This window comes from Plecotus auritus, assembly GCF_963455305.1.
Source record: "Plecotus auritus genome assembly, chromosome: 1".
Lineage (NCBI taxonomy): Eukaryota > Metazoa > Chordata > Mammalia > Chiroptera > Vespertilionidae > Plecotus > Plecotus auritus.
This window is the reverse complement of record NC_137770.1, coordinates 91,799,200-91,818,536: the sequence shown is the minus strand read 5'-3', so window position 1 is coordinate 91,818,536 and position 19,337 is coordinate 91,799,200. Positions and strand designations below refer to the sequence as shown.

At 38.9% G+C, this 19,337-nt stretch overlaps 1 protein-coding gene across 4 annotated transcripts in view; it reads left to right on the top strand.

Moving 5' to 3' along the window:
• The window catches only part of HECTD1 (HECT domain E3 ubiquitin protein ligase 1), a 101,732-nt gene that overhangs the window by 41,898 nt on the left and 40,497 nt on the right, over positions 1-19,337 (top strand). For all 4 annotated transcript variants that reach the window (XM_080643065.1, XM_080643067.1, XM_080643066.1 and 1 more), the window contains exons 9-17: positions 1,567-1,681; positions 2,260-2,434; positions 8,920-9,058; positions 9,248-9,418; positions 15,039-15,261; positions 16,013-16,276; positions 16,375-16,451; positions 18,088-18,222; positions 18,889-19,035. In XM_080643065.1, the coding sequence (XP_080499191.1) occupies positions 1,567-1,681; positions 2,260-2,434; positions 8,920-9,058; positions 9,248-9,418; positions 15,039-15,261; positions 16,013-16,276; positions 16,375-16,451; positions 18,088-18,222; positions 18,889-19,035 (1,446 nt within the window). The remainder of the gene's footprint in view (positions 1-1,566; positions 1,682-2,259; positions 2,435-8,919; positions 9,059-9,247; positions 9,419-15,038; positions 15,262-16,012; positions 16,277-16,374; positions 16,452-18,087; positions 18,223-18,888; positions 19,036-19,337) is intronic.

Genomic DNA, 19,337 nt, shown 5'->3' with positions numbered 1-19,337 from the left:
CTCAAATAGGAAATGTTTTATAATTGCTCTTGGACACATAGAAATTGCAGCATAATTATCATTACCTGTTCATGCAATAAAAATTGTGAAGTGGATTTTAGTAACTTGAATGAAAAACCTGTTCTGATAGAAGAGAACTCTCAGAATGCTCTATCACTATGCTTTTATGGCTCAGATGACAGCATTTTCTGTAGAAATACAAATATGGGTGACTCTCAATCAAAGGGTAATTATGAAGAATTGTGCTCAGAATGTGAAGTTACAGAAATTTTCTAAATTTATGTGAAAAAAAATAATATGTGAAAAAAATCTAAGTTTTAAGAAGTTCTTTTAGTAAGTTAAAAAAAAAAGTTCCAAGCAAAAATAGTATTGTTGCAAAGTTTAATTGACATTGTTTTTTCTTTCTTAGTAGTTCTTAATGATATTTTGAATGATCTATGGCAACTTTAGATTTAATGAAATACTGAATATATTATGATTCTAACCCCAGCCCTTTGGAATTTTTAGCCAGTATTGCATATTTTCCTGATGTGTATACTATGTATGCAGTTATTTGTCACATTTATCTATTCATTACATCATAACAAAGTTCAAAAAACTATCTCTGAGGGTGATAGGAAAAAAATGTGGGTTTTGTTCTCTATTCAAAAGAGCTTATAGTCTGCTTGGGAGAGAGTCCAGTGTCCATTAAAAATTGGTGAACAGGCCCTGGCCGTTTTGGCTCAGTGGATGGAGCGTCGGCCTGTGGATTGAAGGGTCCCATGTTCGATTCCGGTCAAGGGCATGTACCTTGGTTGCGTGCAGGAGGCAGTTGATTGATGTTTCTCTCTCATCGATGTTTCTAACTCTTTATCCCTCTCCCTTCCTCTCTGTAAAAAATAAATAAAATATATTTTTTAAAAAATTGGTGAATAGGCCCTAGCCGGTTTGGCTCAGTGGATAGAGCATCGGCCTGTGGATTGAAGGGTCCCAGGTTCGATTGCGGAAAAGGGCACATGCCTGGGTTGCGGGCTAGGTCCCTGGTAGGGGGCGTGCAGAAGGCAGCCGATCAATGACTCATCATTGATGTTTCTGTCTCTCTCTCTCCCTCTCCTTTCCTCTCTGAAAGCAATAAAAATATATTTTAAAAAATTTGTGAACAGTGTGATTAGTACTTAAGACCTAAATTTTGTAGTGCATGCTTGAGGAATTGATCTAACTTGGTTTTGTTGAATTGATTTAATTGGCAATATGTAGGAAATGATGAAGATGATTTTCATGTCACAAACTGAACCCTAGTAGCTTAGATATTGGGAGGAGTAGTTTGATAGACAAGATGACAGGTTCATATGTGAACATACTTAATTTGAGTTGTTAATAACCAAGTGAAACTAATCTATACTTTTTTCAAGTTATAAATAGACAACTTCTATGGTGATATATGCAAAGACAGATTTGAATTGATATCTGCTTTAAGTAATTCTGTGAGTCAGTAATCTAAAGTATATGTGTACAATCTAATGATTGCAGAGTTGGATAGTAAAGAAATAAAGTGTTATCTTCAAATTAAATGCCTTTCTTTTTTAGACCCTATTACGACATGGTGCAAACCCAGATCTGAGAGATGAAGATGGGAAAACTCCATTAGATAAAGCTCGTGAAAGGGGCCATAGTGAAGTAGTGGTTATTCTTCAGTCTCCAGGTGAGTGGTAAAATCTTGCCTGTTAAGCCATTTGCTATTATTTTTCAGCTTTACTTCTATAGGAGTAGCTTTTTGTAGACATTAACATTATGTAGGTGCGTTATTTCTATAAAGTCAAATAATTATATACATACACACATTTAATAATCCTTTAACATCGTACTGTTCTGTGTTCTTAGAGACTATGGCTGTATGATTTCAGAGAGCCCAAATCAAAAGTTTAAGGAGTCTGGAAATATCATAAAGAGTTGTTGGGTATTGTGTAGATGACGTATGTACGTTGACCAAATTTTTAAGTTTTCATAGCATATATGAATGCATAACCTCTGTGATATAGTTTATAGAATTCAGGTGGACTATTCAAAATTATCTCCTCAAGTTGTGATTTAGCTCATTGGAGGTGCTAATGTTCTTCAGTATTCTTACAAGCACCTTTTGATAGCTACAGCATCTTAATTTCAATTTAATTATTGTTAATTAGGGATAATTATAGTTTGGAGTTGGGTACATTTTAATATTTTTTAATTTAAAGGAAAATTTTCCCAAAAATTATTTTACTGAACAGTATTTGTCTGCAGGTGATTGGATGTGTCCAGTTAATAAAGGAGATGATAAGAAAAAGAAAGATACAAACAAAGATGAAGAAGAATGTAATGAGCCAAAAGGAGATCCAGAAATGGCACCCATATACTTGAAAAGGTTATTGCCAGTGTTTGCACAGACATTTCAGCAAACTATGTTACCTTCAATAAGGTAGTTATTCATACTCTTTGTACTTACTAATTAAATTATGCCAATTATATATTTTATTTATCTCTCTTTTCCATAGAATTTGGGGTGTATTTTAATATTGCAAAGATATGATAAGAATAAAAATTAGATTGGAGAGTTAAATCTTTTCTTCTGATCTGACTTAGAAGAAGTTGTTTAGAAAATAAAAAAGACGAGGTTTCTAACAGTTTTCGTAGCTTTCTGAATGTGAAAAATTTTGGGGAAATTTTGATAAGTAAGCAAACATTTATTGAGCTTTATGGAGGCTTTTTTTGGTAGAGTTAGTGTGATACGATCTTTGGAGAAGTTGCCCAAAGAAATGAGACTTGGGTCGTGCTTACTGTACCTTTGCAGGCTAATGAGAAAGACCAGTAATAATACAGAGTGATAATTGATAAATTAGACATATAATGAGTCCTCTGGAAATAAAGTTATTTAACAACTAATTGGGCTGGGCAAATTGGAAATGTTATGCAGAAGTGAGATTTAAATTGGGTTTTAAAGGATACTTGGGTGTTTTCTAGACAGACAGATTTAGAAGCATCATGGGGCACCAGTATGTGCAAAGTTTGGAGGTATGAATCAGTCCATCCTGGTGCAGTTCTTGGTGGCTCTCCCTCTACAGTGTGTATGTTTAAATTTTTTTTTTATGGATTTTTAGAGAGAGAAAGGGAGAGAAACATTGATTAGCTACCATCTGCATGCACCCTGACCAGGGATCGAGCCCACAATCTGGGCTTGTGCCCTGACTGGGAATTGAACTGGCAACCTTACCTTATGGGGCACCAGACAAAGCTCAACCAGCTAAGCCACATGAGCCAGGGCTACTGTGTGTCTGTTTATAGTCTGCCATTTCTATCCATCTCTTGCTAATCCTCTGGTCCAAAGTCATAGTTTGTAGTTTTACTACTGTAGTCTTTTCTTTTCTCTTGCCCCTTTATAGTATGTTCCTACATACAAGGCTGAATTATTTTTTAAGTCACAATTATGTCATATCATTTTTTAAAATCGTTTTAGTAGCTTTCAATGGCTTTAACTAAAACCTAACTCCTTCACTCTCAGGCTTGCAAGGTCTTACATAAGTCCCACCCAGCTCTCTGACCTTTGTACTATCTAACCTCTAGACCAGGGGTGGGCAAACTTTTTGACTCGAGGGCCACAATGGGTTCTTAAACTGGACCGGAGGGCCGGAACAAAAGCATGGATGGAGTGTTTGTGTGAACTAATATAAATTCAAAGTAAAGGAGCGGAGGAGAGAGCAAGAGAACCCTCTGCTCTTTTGGCTCCGCGGGCCGGATAGAACAGCCGAACGGGCCGTAGTTTGCCCACGGCTGCTCTAGACCATTACAGTTCACAGTTCTACATTTGTATTTCTGGAACACTCCAAGTATATTTTTACCTTAGGGCTTTTTCACTTATTTCCCTTTCAGGAAACTTTCTGTTTCAAAGTCTATTGAATAGTTGGTTGCTTCATATCATTCAGTTCTCAGTTCAAATGTTACATCCATTGATATGTGTCCAACTAATTTAAATTTACCCCTAGGACACCTTTGACATTAATCATTATGTTTTACTGTCTCTTTTACTACACTGTCAAAAATCTTGCTCTTTTAGTGTTTTTGTTTGTTTTATTGTCTGTCTCTCCTTTAAAGTAAGTTAGAGCTGGCCTTATGTACTGCTGTATTCCTACAAAGACAAGTAGTTTTAGAATAGGGTTGTATTTACAAGGTCCTCAATAGATAGTTACTGAATGATTGAATGAGTGTGTTTTGTTAGCAGTTGTAAATAGTTTGATATTAATGGAGTATGGGATATGTTTAAGTAGCTAGCTCAATGAGTAATATTAAAAACGTAGACAGGAGTCTTTGTGACCTATGAAGGCCTTTTGGTCCATTATAATGAGTGTGGACTTTACATCACAGTTAAAGAGGGATCAGTAATGACTTATGAGGAAATTTGTTAAAATCAGATTTGTGGTTTATAAAGAACACTTTGGCAGCTTGGTGGAGAAAAGGACTAGAGGAGGGAAATATGAAAACGGACTATTTAAGCATCCATTGTAATATGAACTTCAGACAGTTGCCAGGGCACTGGTTTTGTAGAAACAAATTTAAGCGGCTGGGAAATAGATGGGTTGTATAGAGATTGATGATATGAGGGATGTGAAGGATGAAGGAAAGGAAGGGGTGAAGAATGTCTGCCACATTTTTGGCTGAGTAATTGAGAATTTGTTTTTGGTCATTTTAAGTTTAGGAGATTATTAGAACATGTAGTTTAGTATGATTCAAGTGCCTTAATACCAGTATTATGAGTTACATTTAAGTGCAAGCAGTCTTTTAGCAATATTAAAAACTAAGGGGAATAGGTTACAACCTAATTTTTTACCATTTCAGTTTGAAATTTGATCAGAAGAGTAACAACATGTTAAAGGAATGTGTATATGTGTGTATATATATTTTATATACTAGAGGGAGTAGGGTCCCTAGGCCTGGCCAGTGATCAGGGCCATCAGGGCCTTCCAGCTGCTGGCCGGGGCCTTCATTTCGCGCCACCCCCTGGTGGTCAGCACATCTCATAGTGAGCGATCGAACTCCCGAGGGGACACTTTGCATATTAGCCTTTTTTATATATAGATACCAGTACTGGCTTATAATCAGTGCATGTTCAGGAAACAAAAGGCAGACAACATATCAGTGAAGGTTTCCAGAGGATAGCAGTTTTAATGGTGGGTTATTCTCTGTAAGACTCCCCTCCCAGTTTTATTGAGATACTAGAGGCTCGGTGCACAAATTTGTGCACCAGTGGGGTCCCTTGGCCTGGCCTGTGAATTTGGGCTGAAACTGGCTCTCCAACATCCCCCGAGGGGTCTTGGATTGTGAGAGGGTACAGGCCAGGCCAAGGGACCCCACTGGTGCACAATCAGGGCCGGGGAGGGACGCGAGAGGTTGGCCAGCCAGGGAGGGACAGTGGGAGGGCTCCAGGGTGTGTCCGGCCCATCTCGCTCAGTCCTGATCACTGGACCCCAGCAGCAAGCTAACCTACTGGTTGGATTGTCTGCCCCCTGGTGGTCAGTGTACATCATAGCGAGCGGTTGAGCGGCCTTAGCATATCATTAGCATATTACACTTTGATTGGTTGAACGAATGACTGGACACTTAGCATATTAGGCTTTTATTATCTACTAGAGGCCCGGTGCACGAAATTCGTGCACGGGGGTATGTGTGTCCCTAAGCTCAGCCTGCACCCTCTCCAATCTGGGACCCCTCGAGGGATGTCCGACTGCCCGTTTAGGCCCGATCCCACTGGGCCTCACAATCCAGGACTGCTGGCTCCCAACTGCTCGCCTGCATACCTTCCTGATTGCTCCTAACCGCTTCTGCCTGCCAGCCTGATCACCCCCTAACCACTCCCCTGCCAGCCTGGTCACCCCTAACTGCCCTCCCCTGCCAGCCTGGTCACCCCTAACTGCCCTCCCCTGCAGGCCTGGTCACCCCTAACTGCTCTCCCCTGCAGGCCTGGGTCCCTCCTAACTGCCTTTCCCTGCAGGCTTGATCGCCCCCAACTGCCCTCCCTTGCAGGCCTGGTCCTTCCCAACTGCCCTCCCCTGCTGGCCTGATCGCCCACAACTGCCCTCCCTTTAAGGCCTGGTCCCTCCCAACTGCCCTCCCTTGCTGGCCATCTTGTGGTGGCCATCTTGTGTCCACATGGGGGCAGGATCTTTGACCACATGGGGCAGCCATCTTGTTTGTTGGAGTGATGGTCAATCTGCATATTACTCTTTTATTAGCTAGGATAGAGGCCTGGTGCACGGGTGGGGGCCAGCTGGTTTGCCCTGAAGGATGTCCCGGATCAGGGTGGGGGTTCCCTTGGGGCGTGGGGCGGCCTGGGCGAGGGGCCTGTGGTGGTTTGCAGGCCGGCCACGCCCCCTGGTGACCCAAGCGGAGGCCCTGGTATCTGGGGTATATTTATCTCCTACAATTGAAACTTTGTAGCCTGGAGCGGAGCCAAGCCTTCTGCTTGCTCCGTGGCAGCAGCCTTTTTTTTGGGGATTTATGTATCTTCTATAATTGAAACTTTGTAGCCTTGAGTGGAGGCCTAGGCCGGCAAGGGCAGGCGGAAAGCTTGGCTTCTTCCATTGCCAGGGAAACCCAAGCCTCCCTTGTGCTCTCCGTGGCCGTAGCCATCTTGGTTGGGTTTATTTGCATATTCGCTCTGATTGGCTGGTGGGCATGGCTTGTGGGTGTAGCGGAGTGAGGGTTAATTTGCATATTACTCTTTTATTAGATAGGATACTAGTGGCCCGGTGCGTGAAATTCGTGGGGGGGGGGCGTGTCCCTCAGCCCGGCCTGCAACCTCCAATCTGGGACCCCTTGGAGGATGTCCGACTGCCGGTTTAGGCCCGATCCCTGATCGGGCCTAAACTGGCAGTCAGACATCCCTTTCGCAATCCGGGACCGCTGGCTCCTAACTGCTCGCCTGCCTGCCTGATTGCCCCTAACCACTCTGCCTGTCTCCTAACTGCTCGCCTGCCTGCCTGATTGCCCCCAACTGTGCCGCCCTTCTGGTCTGATCACCCCTAACTCCCCCCCCCCCCCCCCCCGCCAGCCTGATCGCCCCCAACTGCCCCTCCTGCCGGCCTGCTTGCCCCCAACTGCCCCCTCCCCCCCTGCCAGCCTGATCACCCCTAACTGCCTTCTCCTCCTGGCCTGATAGCCCCTAACCACCTCTACCTCAGCTCTGCTACCATGGCTTTGTCCGGAAGGTCTCCCGGTCTAATTAGCATATTACCCTTTTATTAGTATAGATATATAAAGTCTAAGCAACCATTCAACTGGCTGGTAGGTATGATGCACACTGACCACCAGGGGGCAGATGCTCAACGCAGGAGCTGCCAAGCTGCAGTGACTTTGCAACAGTGGTTCTCGGGTGACACACCCTGGAACCAGAGAGGAGGGAGCCTGATTTCTTGCGATTCCACCTTCGGCCGTGGGTTGTGTTGTTGCTGGGGCACTGTCGCCCTGAATCTGGTTTAATGCTGAAGTGCAGTGACTGCAGATACCCTTTGAGCCCTGGCGCTGCCCCAGGTGCTGCTGGCTGGGGAGGGACCACAGGAGGGCGTGTAGAGCCTATCTCGCCCAGTCCCGCCCTGCTGGCCACCTTCTAATTAACTTCCTTTCAATGTGCACAAATTCGTGCACCAGGCCACTAGTATAGGATAATTGACATGTAACTGTCCTAAAGTGTACCATATAATGGTTTGATGTATATGTGTCTCTTGTAATATAGACTGAGGACTTCCCACTTTGTTTTTGAAGAACAGCTACATTGAATTTTGAAGAGGTCTGGTATAAATAAACATCTTTGGAGTTAGTGTCAATAAAACAAAGATTGAGTTCACTGTTTAGCATAGGAAATCTGAGGATTCATTTAATTTTTAAAAAAATTACAATTTGAGAGAAATTAGACTTTTGGATAAGAGGGGAAATTGTTTTTGGATGAGAATATTTAATCTAAGTATAAATTCTTTCAAAAATTGATAAATTATGCAGTTCTAAAGAAAATACAGAATTTGATTTAGAACTTGATAGGTCTTAAAATTCATCTGGAGGAATAAACAGGTGAGATTATTATTTTTCTTAAATTTTTTTTATTGATTTCAGAGAGGAAGGGAGAGGGAGAGAGAGATATAGAAGTATCAATGATGAGAGAGAATTATTGATTGGCTGCCTCTGCACGCCCCACACTGGGAAGTGAACCTGCAACCTGGGCATGTGCCCTGACCGGGAATCGAACCTTGACCTCCTGGTTCATAGGTCAATGCTCAACCACTGAGTACCCTGGTCAGGCAGTAGGTGAGATTATTGAAGAAAAATCTGAAAAGCAAGTATAAACTTTCAGTAATTAAATCTTTATGATAACTGGCACAAGAGTTTATAAAAATCAGTGGAATAACTCTCTCATTATGTAGAGCCAATTATATTTAGGAAATAAATGTAATTTAATGGAAGTTTCATAGACCACTTGAGAGAGGAAGGATTATTTAGTAAATGGTACTAGAATATTTATTTTGTGGTTTAGTTTTTAAAAAATCAGCCCTAGCTGGTTAGAGTTCAGCCAGCAGACTGAAGGGTTGTCATGGCTTCAGTTCCCGTCAAGGGCACTTACCTTGGTTGCAGGCTGGATCCCTGGCCCTGGTCAAGGCGCCTTCATGAGGCAACCAGTTAGTTGATGTGTCTCTCTCACATAAGTGTTTCTCTTCTCTCTGTCTCTCCCCTTCCCTTCCACTCTCTCTAAATCAATGGAAAAAATATATCCTCGGGTGAGGTTTTTTTTTTTTTTTTTAAAGAGTACTTTTTAGCAGACCTTATAACACCCAACATTGGATATTTTAGTTTTCATTAATGTATAGTTACATTTTGTTTTATTTCAGCTTTTTATGACTTCCTAAAATTCTTTTACTTTTCAAGGAAAGCAAGTCTTGCTCTGATTCGAAAAATGATTCACTTTTGCTCTGAAGCATTGTTAAAAGAAGTTTGTGATTCTGATGTTGGTCACAATTTGCCTACAATACTCGTGGAAATCACTGCAACTGTCCTTGATCAAGAGGTCAGTTTTTTTATCTTTATTTAAACTCCTGTAAATTCCCTTGAGGTAATGGTCAATAAAATAATTTAACTTTTGTCCTAATTGAAGAAATCATTTTGTCTGTGTAAATTATTAAGTTTGTTTACTCCAAAAAACTGAACTTGTTTTTATAATTTTTTCTTAATTTTCTTCTTCCCCCCTCCCCCCCAGGATGATGATGATGGCCACTTGTTGGCTTTGCAGATCATAAGGGATTTAGTAGATAAAGGTGGTGATATTTTTCTGGATCAGCTAGCCAGACTTGGTGTAATTAGCAAAGTGTCAACTTTGGCAGGTCCTTCCTCAGATGATGAGAATGAAGAGGAATCAAAACCAGAAAAAGTGAGTGGTCTTAATTGCAGTGGTATCAGGAATAAAGTTTATCTAGTGGGTTTTGACAAAATAATGACAATATGCTTTAGTACTATATTTTTAAAAAACTTCCTCAATTTAAAAATATGTTATTATTTTTACAGTGGGTTTTGACAAAATAATGGCAATACGAAGTAGTACTATATATTTAAAATTTTGCTCAATTAAAATATATGGATAATATTTAAAACTTAGAGAAAAGTTGCAAATAAAGAATATCAGAATATCCTCTATCCAAATTCACTGATTTTTGACATTTTGTCCATTTGCTTTATCATTTACATAGACATTTATTTGACAGAGGCTCTTTTTACACATAGAAACTTCATGCACAAAACCAGAACATTTTCTTACACAATGCTAGTTAATCAAAAACTAAAATTTATATATACCCATGTAATCCAGAGATAATATTCAAATTTGCTGTTGTCCTTAATCGCATTTTTTTTTCTTTCTGGTCTAGAATCCAATCTAGGAAAACATAATCACATTTAGTTATGATATTCCTGAGAACCTGCAACAGTTTCTCAGCTTTCCTTTTTCTTTCAGAGCCTTGGCATTTTTGAATAGGACAGTTCACTAGTTTGGACAGTTGCCCTCATTTTGCTTATGTGCCATGTGTTTTCATGATTAGATTCAGGTTATATGTTTTTATCAGGTAGACTGTAAAGCAGGTGTCCTCAAACTACGGCCCGCGGGCCACATGCGGCCTGCCGAGGACGTTTATCCAGCCCGCCGGGTGCCGCTGCCTGTCCTGCTTAGCAGCTGACTCGTCCTGGGCCCGCAGTGCGCATAGGAATTTGTTCATAGTTTTTTTTTAAACTATAGTCCGGCCCTCCAACGGTCTGAGGGACAGTGAACTGGCCCCCTGTTTAAAAAGTTTGAGGACCCCTGCAAAGAGATGTTGCTTCTTCTCAGTGCATAATGTGCTTTCTCGGAAGCCCATGATGTCCTGTTGCTGCTCTCTTGCTGATGATGTTAACTTGGGTCACTTGGTTTATGTTGGCCTCTGCCAGGTTTCTCTGTTATAGTCATTCTTTTTTCTTTTGTAATTAATAAATAATTTGTGGTGAGGTAATTTGAAACTATGTAAATATGCTATTCCTGATTAAACCTTTAATTACTAGTTTCAGTATTCATTGATAATTCTTACCTTAGATTACAAATTTAAAATTTACCTTATTTATCTTTACTGATTACCAACAGTGATTTAGTACTAACATTTAGTAGTGAATGCTTACTCTATATTACTGACAGAGCAGTGATATTTTTGAGAGGATGCTGAGTTATAGTTGTGTAATTGTAGAATCCTGAGGAGATGAGAGAAAGAGAATGGAGGGAGAGGGAGGGGGAGAAGGGGAGAGAGAGACAGTAAGAGAGAGATTGATTTTGCGTGTTTCCTAAATTTAACAAAAAAGCAAACACTATGCAAACAAGGTGATATCTGGGTTCATCACCCCTGAAATTCTTGCATTCAAGATAATAGGTTACACATATTAGTAGTCTTTTTGTAGAAATTAACAAGCAGATTCTAACACATGGAGATGCAAGGTTTTTAGTATAACCAAAGTGACCTTGAAAAGTAACAAAGTTGAAGGACATCAGCAGATTTCAGGTCTTATTATAAAGCCATTGTAGTCAAGAAATTGTGGTAGTGATGTAAGATAGATTAATGACCCACATACTCATTATGGTCAATTGATTTTCAGCCAAAGTGCTAAGGCAGTTCAATCAGGAAAGGATGGTCTTTTAAAAAAAAATGCTTGAATGGGAGTTGGGTGAAATAGGTGAATAGATTAAGAAGAAAAAAAAAAACACAAAGAAATATCCCCAAACAAAAAAGGGAAAGTGGGGTGGGGGTAGGTAGAAGAGGGTAAAGGGTAAAAGGAGCGGGTGGGATAAATGGTGATGGAAGGAGACTTGACTTTGTGTGATGAACACACAGTATAGTGTACAGATGATATAGAATTGTACACTTGAAACATATAATTTTATTAACCAATGTCACTAATACATTCAGTAAAAATTTTAAAAGATTAACAAGTTGGTAATATATGTAAAAAATGAAATCTTGATCCTTGTCATATATACCATATACAAAAATTAAAAGAAAATAAATCATAGACTAAAATGTATGGAATAAAATTATGAAACTTCTAGAGGAAAAAGGAAGAAAATCTTAGTAACCTTGAGCTTGACAAAGATTTCTTAAATAGGACATTTTAAAAGGTTAGGCTATAGCCCTGGCCAGTGTGGCTCAGTAGATTGGGTATCGTCCTCTGCACCAAAAGGTTGCCAGTTCCATTCCTGGTTGGCACATGCAGGGGTTGCGGGCTCAGCCCTGGTAAGGGGAATGCAAGAAGCAGCTGATCAATGGTTTACTCTCACATCGATGTTTCTCTCTAAAAATCAATAAAAAATCTTTTTTTAAAAAAGGTTAAACTATAAAGAACAAAAAAAAATCAATAAATTGTATTTCACCACAATTAAACTTTTGCTCTTCAAAATATATTGTTTAGAAAAGAAAAAAGCATATCAGAAAATTCTCTCAGATTTTTTGTCTGAAAATATTTTAATTTGGCATTCATTTTGAGGGGTGTTTTCAGTGTCAGAAGGACTCTTGGGTTATCATTTTCCAGAACATTAAGAGATGTTCCATTGTCACCTGATGTGCATAGTCCCTACTGAAAAGTTTTCTTTAATTCTCATTTTAGTTCCTTTGTGTATATATAACTTATCTTTTTATATTGTGGCTTTAAAGATTTTGTCATTGTTATTTTAGCAGTTTGAGTTTTATATACTTGTGTTTGGTGTGGATGTATGCACGTGCAAATGTTGGTGTCATTTCTGTTCTGGATTGTTTAGTTTTCTTTAATCTGTGGGGTTAAGGTTTTTGTCACATTTAGAAACTTTTCAGCTATTAGTTCAAGGATTTTCGACTCTGGCTGTTTGGAATGCCAATATCTGATTAACTTCTGTGATCTCTGGGAGCTGTTCAGCTTACACTTTTTAATCCTACTTTGCTCAACCGTATATGTGAGTGGTCTATTATTCAGTAGATACTTATGGTGACTACTTTGCAGATTTCTAGTGGTCTATTTTGCTTCACTCCCTCATCTGAAACTTAGTCTTCACATATTCCATTTGCCTTAACCCAGTGGTCGGCAAACTCATTAGTCAACAGAGCCAAATATCAATAGTACAACGATTGAAATTTCTTTTGAGAGCCAAATTTTTTAAACTTAAAATTCTTCTAACTCCACTTCTTCAAAATAGACTCGCCCAGGCTGTGGTATTTTGTGGAAGAGCCACACTCAAGGGGCCAAAGAGCCGCATGTGGCTCACGAGCCGCAGTTTGCCGACCACTGCCTTAACTTCTTCAAACACAGATCTCCATTTCCTCAACTTACTGCTGAACCGTGTGTTCCCTCTTCTTAATACCTTAGCCAGAAAATTGTGTCTGGACTTAAGGAATTGACTTTGTTTCCATTTTCTGGGGAATCACAGTCCTGTGTTATTCCATGTTTGAAAACATTTTCATATATTTTGTTTGTTTTTTGCTTACAATGTATTGACAAATCATGTTTCTTCTTAATCTATGATGGCCTGGGGTATAACTACTTATATGTACAGGAATTATCTATATTTTATAATCTTATTTTAGTGTTATAAGCTACTTTAGGGGGGAAAACAAAATATTTTTTAAAAGGGTAAGTCTGTATAAAATTTAAAAGTATATTTCCCATATACACATGGATACACACACATGTCAAATTCATATATGGTTATGATGAATAGTCTCAATCTTTAAGTATCAATAAAATAAAAGTTTTTTAGGATACCAGGCAAGGCAAATAGTATTTATAAGGTGTTTGTGTGTTTTTAGCATGCTCTAATTAAAAGATTTTTTATGATCACAGAAAAAATTCAGTATATTTGATTCACTTGGCTAAAAGTGACCCTACAATTTATTCTTAGGAGCTTCTCTGGTGATTGTGCTAGGTTTGGATACCATTCACCTAGTCCAGTGGTTGGCAAACTGCGGCTCACGAGCCACATGTGGCTCGCGAGCCGCGGTTTGCTGCTCTGTTGACTAATGAGTTTGCCTACCACTGGGATAGGGGCTTAATCACAAGGAACAACAATAGCCTGTAATTGGAATCGAGAGTCTAGGTAGTGGTCGGCAAACTAGTCAACAGAGCGGCAAACTGCGGCTCGCGAGCCGCATGTGGCTTGTGAGCCGCAGTTTGCCAACCACTGCCCTAGTCTAAACATCTATATTTTTAATTTATTTTTTTAAAAAATAATCAATTAGGCCCAGAGATGTCGGCTAGACCAGTGGTCGCCAACTGGTGGTCCGATCCGTGAGGTCCGAAAGGTCGGTGACCTGGGCTAGACCTAATCCATTGGTCTTTACCAGTACACCTGGAAATGTTGTAACATAGGTCATTATTTATATAAATTTCTTAACATTTTTAGGACTTACTTGTATGATTATAGGTAACGAGAGGCCCGGTGCATGAAAATTCATGCCCTTGAGGGGGGTCCCTCAGCCGGCCTGCACCCTCTCACAATCTGGGACCCTTCGGGTAGGGTCCCTAGGCCTGGCCTGAGATCAGGGCCTATTTGGGCTTTCCTTCCCCGGGCTGCAGGCAGCTGGCCCCACCCCCGCCGCTGCCACTGCTTGCCATCTGTGCGGTGCTGCCCCTCCTTCCCTGCCACCAGTGGCCTCCCTCTGCAGGCGACAGGCTGGGGTGCAATGGCTTGGCGGGCCTGGGCCTCCCTCTTTCTTTGCTGGGGGGCGGGGCCAGCCCTGCGAGGGGCCGTCTGCCTACCTGATCACCCCTAACTGCTGGTCTGCCTACCTGATCACCCCTAACCCCTCTGCCTGCCTGATTGCCCCTAACACTTGCTTGGGGGTAGGGCCAGCACTCCGGTTGGTCAGCCTCCAGTGGTTACTGGTCCTTTCGACCCAGGGTTTTTATATATTAGGATTAGGGTTTTTATATATTAGGATTAGTTGAATCAGAATACAGGCAACTGAATATTTTCAGGATTTTAAAAAAATGTTATTCGTTTTTAGAAAAGGAAGGGAAAGATAGAATCATTAATGAGAGAAACATCGATTGGCTGCCTCTTGCGTGTCCCCTTCTGGGCTGGAGCCCACAACCCAGGCATGTGCCCTGATAGTCAGTTGAAATGATGACCTCTTGGTGCACCACAGAGCCACACCAGCCAGGCTGAATTTTTTTTTTGTTCTTTTATTTATTTTTTTAAATCCTCACCTGAGGATATGTTTTACTGATTTTAGGTGGAGGGGGAGAGAGAGAGAAACATTGATCAACTGCCTTCCCATATGCTCCCCAACCCGGGATGGAATCTGCAACCTGGGTATGTACCGTGACTCGGAATAAAACCCACAACCTTTCAGTGCATGGGATACTGCTCCAACCAACTGAGCCACACCAGCCAGGGCTCTTTAGGATGTCTTTATTTTAAATTTGATTCATGTTTGTGTTTTAAAAATACTTAATGAATATTTGGAATAGAAATTATTTTTCACGGTTCTTTGAAAATTTTACACATTTAGGAAGATGAACCACAGGAAGATGCCAAAGAATTACAGCAAGGTAAACCATATCATTGGAGAGACTGGTCAATCATTAGGGGGAGAGACTGCTTATATATATGGAGTGATGCAGCAGCCTTGGAATTATCTAATGGCAGTAATGGATGGTTCAGATTTATCTTGGATGGAAAACTTGCTACCATGTATTCAAGCGGTAGTCCTGAAGGTGGATCGGATAGTTCAGGTAATATTTTGTTTCTATTAAAATGTTTTACTAGTTTCTGTAATTTAAAAAATATATATGTTTTATTGATTTCAGAGAGTGGAAGGAAGAGGGAGAGAGGGATAGAAATATTAATGATGAGAAAGAATCATTGTTCGGCTGCCTTCTGCACACCCCACACTAGGGATTGAGCCCACAACTGGGGCATGTGCCCTGACCAGAATCAAACTGCAACCTCCTGGTTAGTGGGTTGACACTCAGCCACCGAGCCACACTGACCAGGCTAGTTTCTGTAATTTTGATCATTTGTTTTTCTGCTTATATTTTTGCTGCCATTGTCATAAAAAAATAGCACATCCTTGATGACAATATAGTCAGTTTCTTTAATATCAACAGAAAAATTGTATCATGAAAACATTTCATAAATACCTTTTTATTGTACAAGAAAGAGTAGTACTGTATCTACTTTTAATCTCTCTGGTCTTTTAGGTAAAGCTGCCTTTTGTCTCGTAATGATGAATTGCACTTGTATGATGCTGTCTCAAGTTATAACTTTTCCCCAAAGCCTTAAACTTTAAAAAAATTGTGGCTATGGGATTGCTTTTATGCCCGAGCCTCAATTTATCAAATCAGTGAAGGTATACCAAAGAACCAAACTCTGGTAATTAAGTTTTTAAAAATAAGATTGTTATTCCAATGAATAGTTTTTATTAATAAAAAGAGGAATATTTGAAAGAAGTGAGGTTTTAAAACACTCGTTTTGTCTTTATAGAAAGCAGGAGTGAATTCTTAGAGAAGTTACAAAGAGCTCGAGGCCAAGTAAAGCCATCTACTTCAAGTCAACCTATACTCTCAACACCAGGACCCGCTAAACTCACTGTAGGGAATTGGTCACTAACATGTTTGAAAGAAGGAGAAATTGCTATTCATAACTCAGATGGTCAGCAAGCAACAATATTGAAAGAAGATTTACCTGGTTTTGTATTTGAATCCAATAGAGGAACCAAACATTCATTTACTGCAGAAACTTCTCTGGGTAAGTATGTAGGTATGTAAGTTTAGCAGATGAAGAATAAATGAGTATGTTAAATGGCAATAAAAAATGTCTTGTGAAATGTCCTTTTTTTTTTTAAGGTTCAGAATTTGTGACTGGCTGGACTGGCAAAAGAGGCAGAAAACTGAAATCTAAATTAGAAAAAACAAAACAAAAGGTATATTTGTGGGATTTGCTGCTTTAAAAAAAATTCTTTTATACTGACATGGTAAGGTTTCAATGGTAGATTTTAAGCATTTAAAAAATTGAGCCATATAAAAATGCTACTCTAATCTCAAGAGGTATGGGGCATGCTGAGGCCAGCTGCTGTTTGAGAGATTTTAGGAAAGTCTGAAGCCTGAGCCAGGACAGACCATTTCTATGGTAAAGCCACTGCAAATAGCTTGGATGGGCTTGTTGTTTTCCACAGTGGCTGCACCAGTCTGCATTCCCACCAACAGTGCATTAGTGTTCCCTTTTCTGTACATCTTCGTCATTACTTGTTGTTGCATATATTTTTAAAGACTGTTATGCAATGAATTTCCACATACCCAGTCCTGGGACATGTATGGGTTTTTCTCAAATAACATTAATTTCATTTGAATGAAAGCTAATTAGTACCAGAGCCAATAATATAGTCATTCCTTCTCATGATGAAATGTGTAAATATATGAGCATTATATAGATAGTACTTTATGTTAATAATATACATACAAAATACACATACCATATAACCTAAAGTATACTCCAGAATGTTAAAAGGTTCAATTTTGGTTGATGGAATTACAGGTGACTTAATTTTTTATTTTTTGCTTACTGTATTTTCTAAATGGTTGATTATAAGCATTTACTTTTTTTCCCTTTTTATTGAATTTATTGGGGGGTGACACTGGTTAGCAAAATTATACAGGTTTCAGATGCACAGTTCCATAACACATCATCTGCATACTGTATTGTGTGTTCACCACCTCAAGTCAAGCCTCCTTCTAGCACCAGTTATCTCCCTACACTTTCTTCTACCTCTCCTCACCCCCTCTCCTGCCAGCAGTCACCACAGTGTTTTGAGTTTCCCCCCCCATCTTTTTCTTTGTTTGCTCAATCCCTCCAACCTCCAGCCCCCCCCTGCAGCTGATGGCCTACTCTCTATCTATGAGTCTGTCTGTATTTTACTTGTTAGTTCATTTTATTCATTAGATTTCACATGAGTTAAATCATATGGTACTTGTCTTTCTCTGACTGGCTTATTTCACTTAGCATAATGTTCTTCCGGGTAAGGTGTTTTCTTTTTTTTTTTTTTTTTACTGCTGAGTAGTATTTCATTGTATGAATGTACCACTGCTTTTTTTTTTTTTAACCCACTCATCTATTGATGAGCACTTGGACTGCTTCCAAATCTTGTCTATTGTAAATAAGGCTACAGTGAACATAGGAGTGCATATATTTTTTTCAAGTTAGTGTTGTGGGATCAGATAAATTCCTAGAAGTGTAATCATTTGTTTTTTTTTAAAAGCAAAGTCAATTTTTTACAGGTTTTGGATTTAAATGAAATAAGCTCCTTTCTGATACATGAATACAAAGTTTAAATAAATCCAAATTAAAATTATGAGTTCTTTTATTTGACATTACTAAAATCTACTAGAGTACTTTTTCAACCTTTAGAACCTTTTGACATATATGAATAGAAGTCATACCATTTTTTGGAAGTTGATAATGACATAAACATCTTAATTATAAAAGTTGCATCTATATATGGGAAGGTTTGGTAAAATTATTAATTGTGGTGAAAATTCACATTTGCTATTTAATTTTGATAGGTACGAACTATGGCTCGAGATTTGTATGACGACCACTTTAAAGCTGTTGAAAGCATGCCTCGCGGAGTAGTGGTAACACTCAGAAACATAGCAACTCAGTTAGAGTCATCTTGGGAACTTCATACAAATAGACAAGTATGTTAGCCTTAAGATTTTATGACATATAGTGATCTTGGTTTAGTTTTTCCCCTTTATGCTTTATGTTATAGGTATTGATTAGGGATCAGCAAATTATCACCCATGAGATAAATTTGTTCTGCCACCTATTTTTGTTTGGCTTTGTGAGGTAAGAATGGTTTTTACATTTTTAGTTGAAAACATAACATTTCATGATATGTAAAAATTATATGAGAATATAATATCAGTGTCCATAAGTAGTTTATTACACCGTCCTTATTTATTGACATACAGGATGGGCAAAAAAAGGTTTACTGGTATAGTTATAATACACACAGAAGTAATACAATAAAGAATAAATAATCAAGGATAAATTGTGTTTTGCTTACTCACAACTGTAAATCTACTTTTTCCTACCCCTGTATTGTCAGTGACTGCTTTGGTGTCTAGAACAGTAGAGTTGAATAGGTATGGTAGAGACCACATAGCTTGTCAAGGCTAAAGTATTTGCCATCAGCCCTTTATAGAAAAGTTTGCTGATTCTGGAAGAGAGAATTTGATTAATAATTTGAACTTCTTAATCTTGTTTACTATCTAATTTATTTTCATGGTAATTAACATTCTGATAAATATAAGATGTTTATTTTTTGATTGTCTTTATTAAAATATTTTTTTTTCTTTTAGTGTATTGAGAGTGAGAACACATGGAGAGATTTAATGAAGACAGCTTTAGAAAATTTAATTGTACTTTTGAAGGATGAAAACACCATTTCACCATATGAAATGTGCAGTAGTGGCTTGGTGCAAGCACTTCTTACTGTTTTAAACAATGTAAGTTTATGAAGTAGTACAGAACAAAATATATATAGCTTTAAAAATCATTTGTAACTATTCTTTTGGCAGAGTGGTATTTATTTTGCTTTGCCAACAAATAATAAAAGATAAATAATAAATGTTAATATTTATAATTTCTCCAGCCTTTCCCTTAATTTGTATTATTAATTTTGGCCAATTGAATTAAGTAATAAGTCATTATTTATTTTGCTTTTTGCATTACCTGATAACAATTTGTTCAAGATTTTGTTGAATAAAATACTTTTAGCCTGAGATTTAACATCATGCTCTGATTTTCT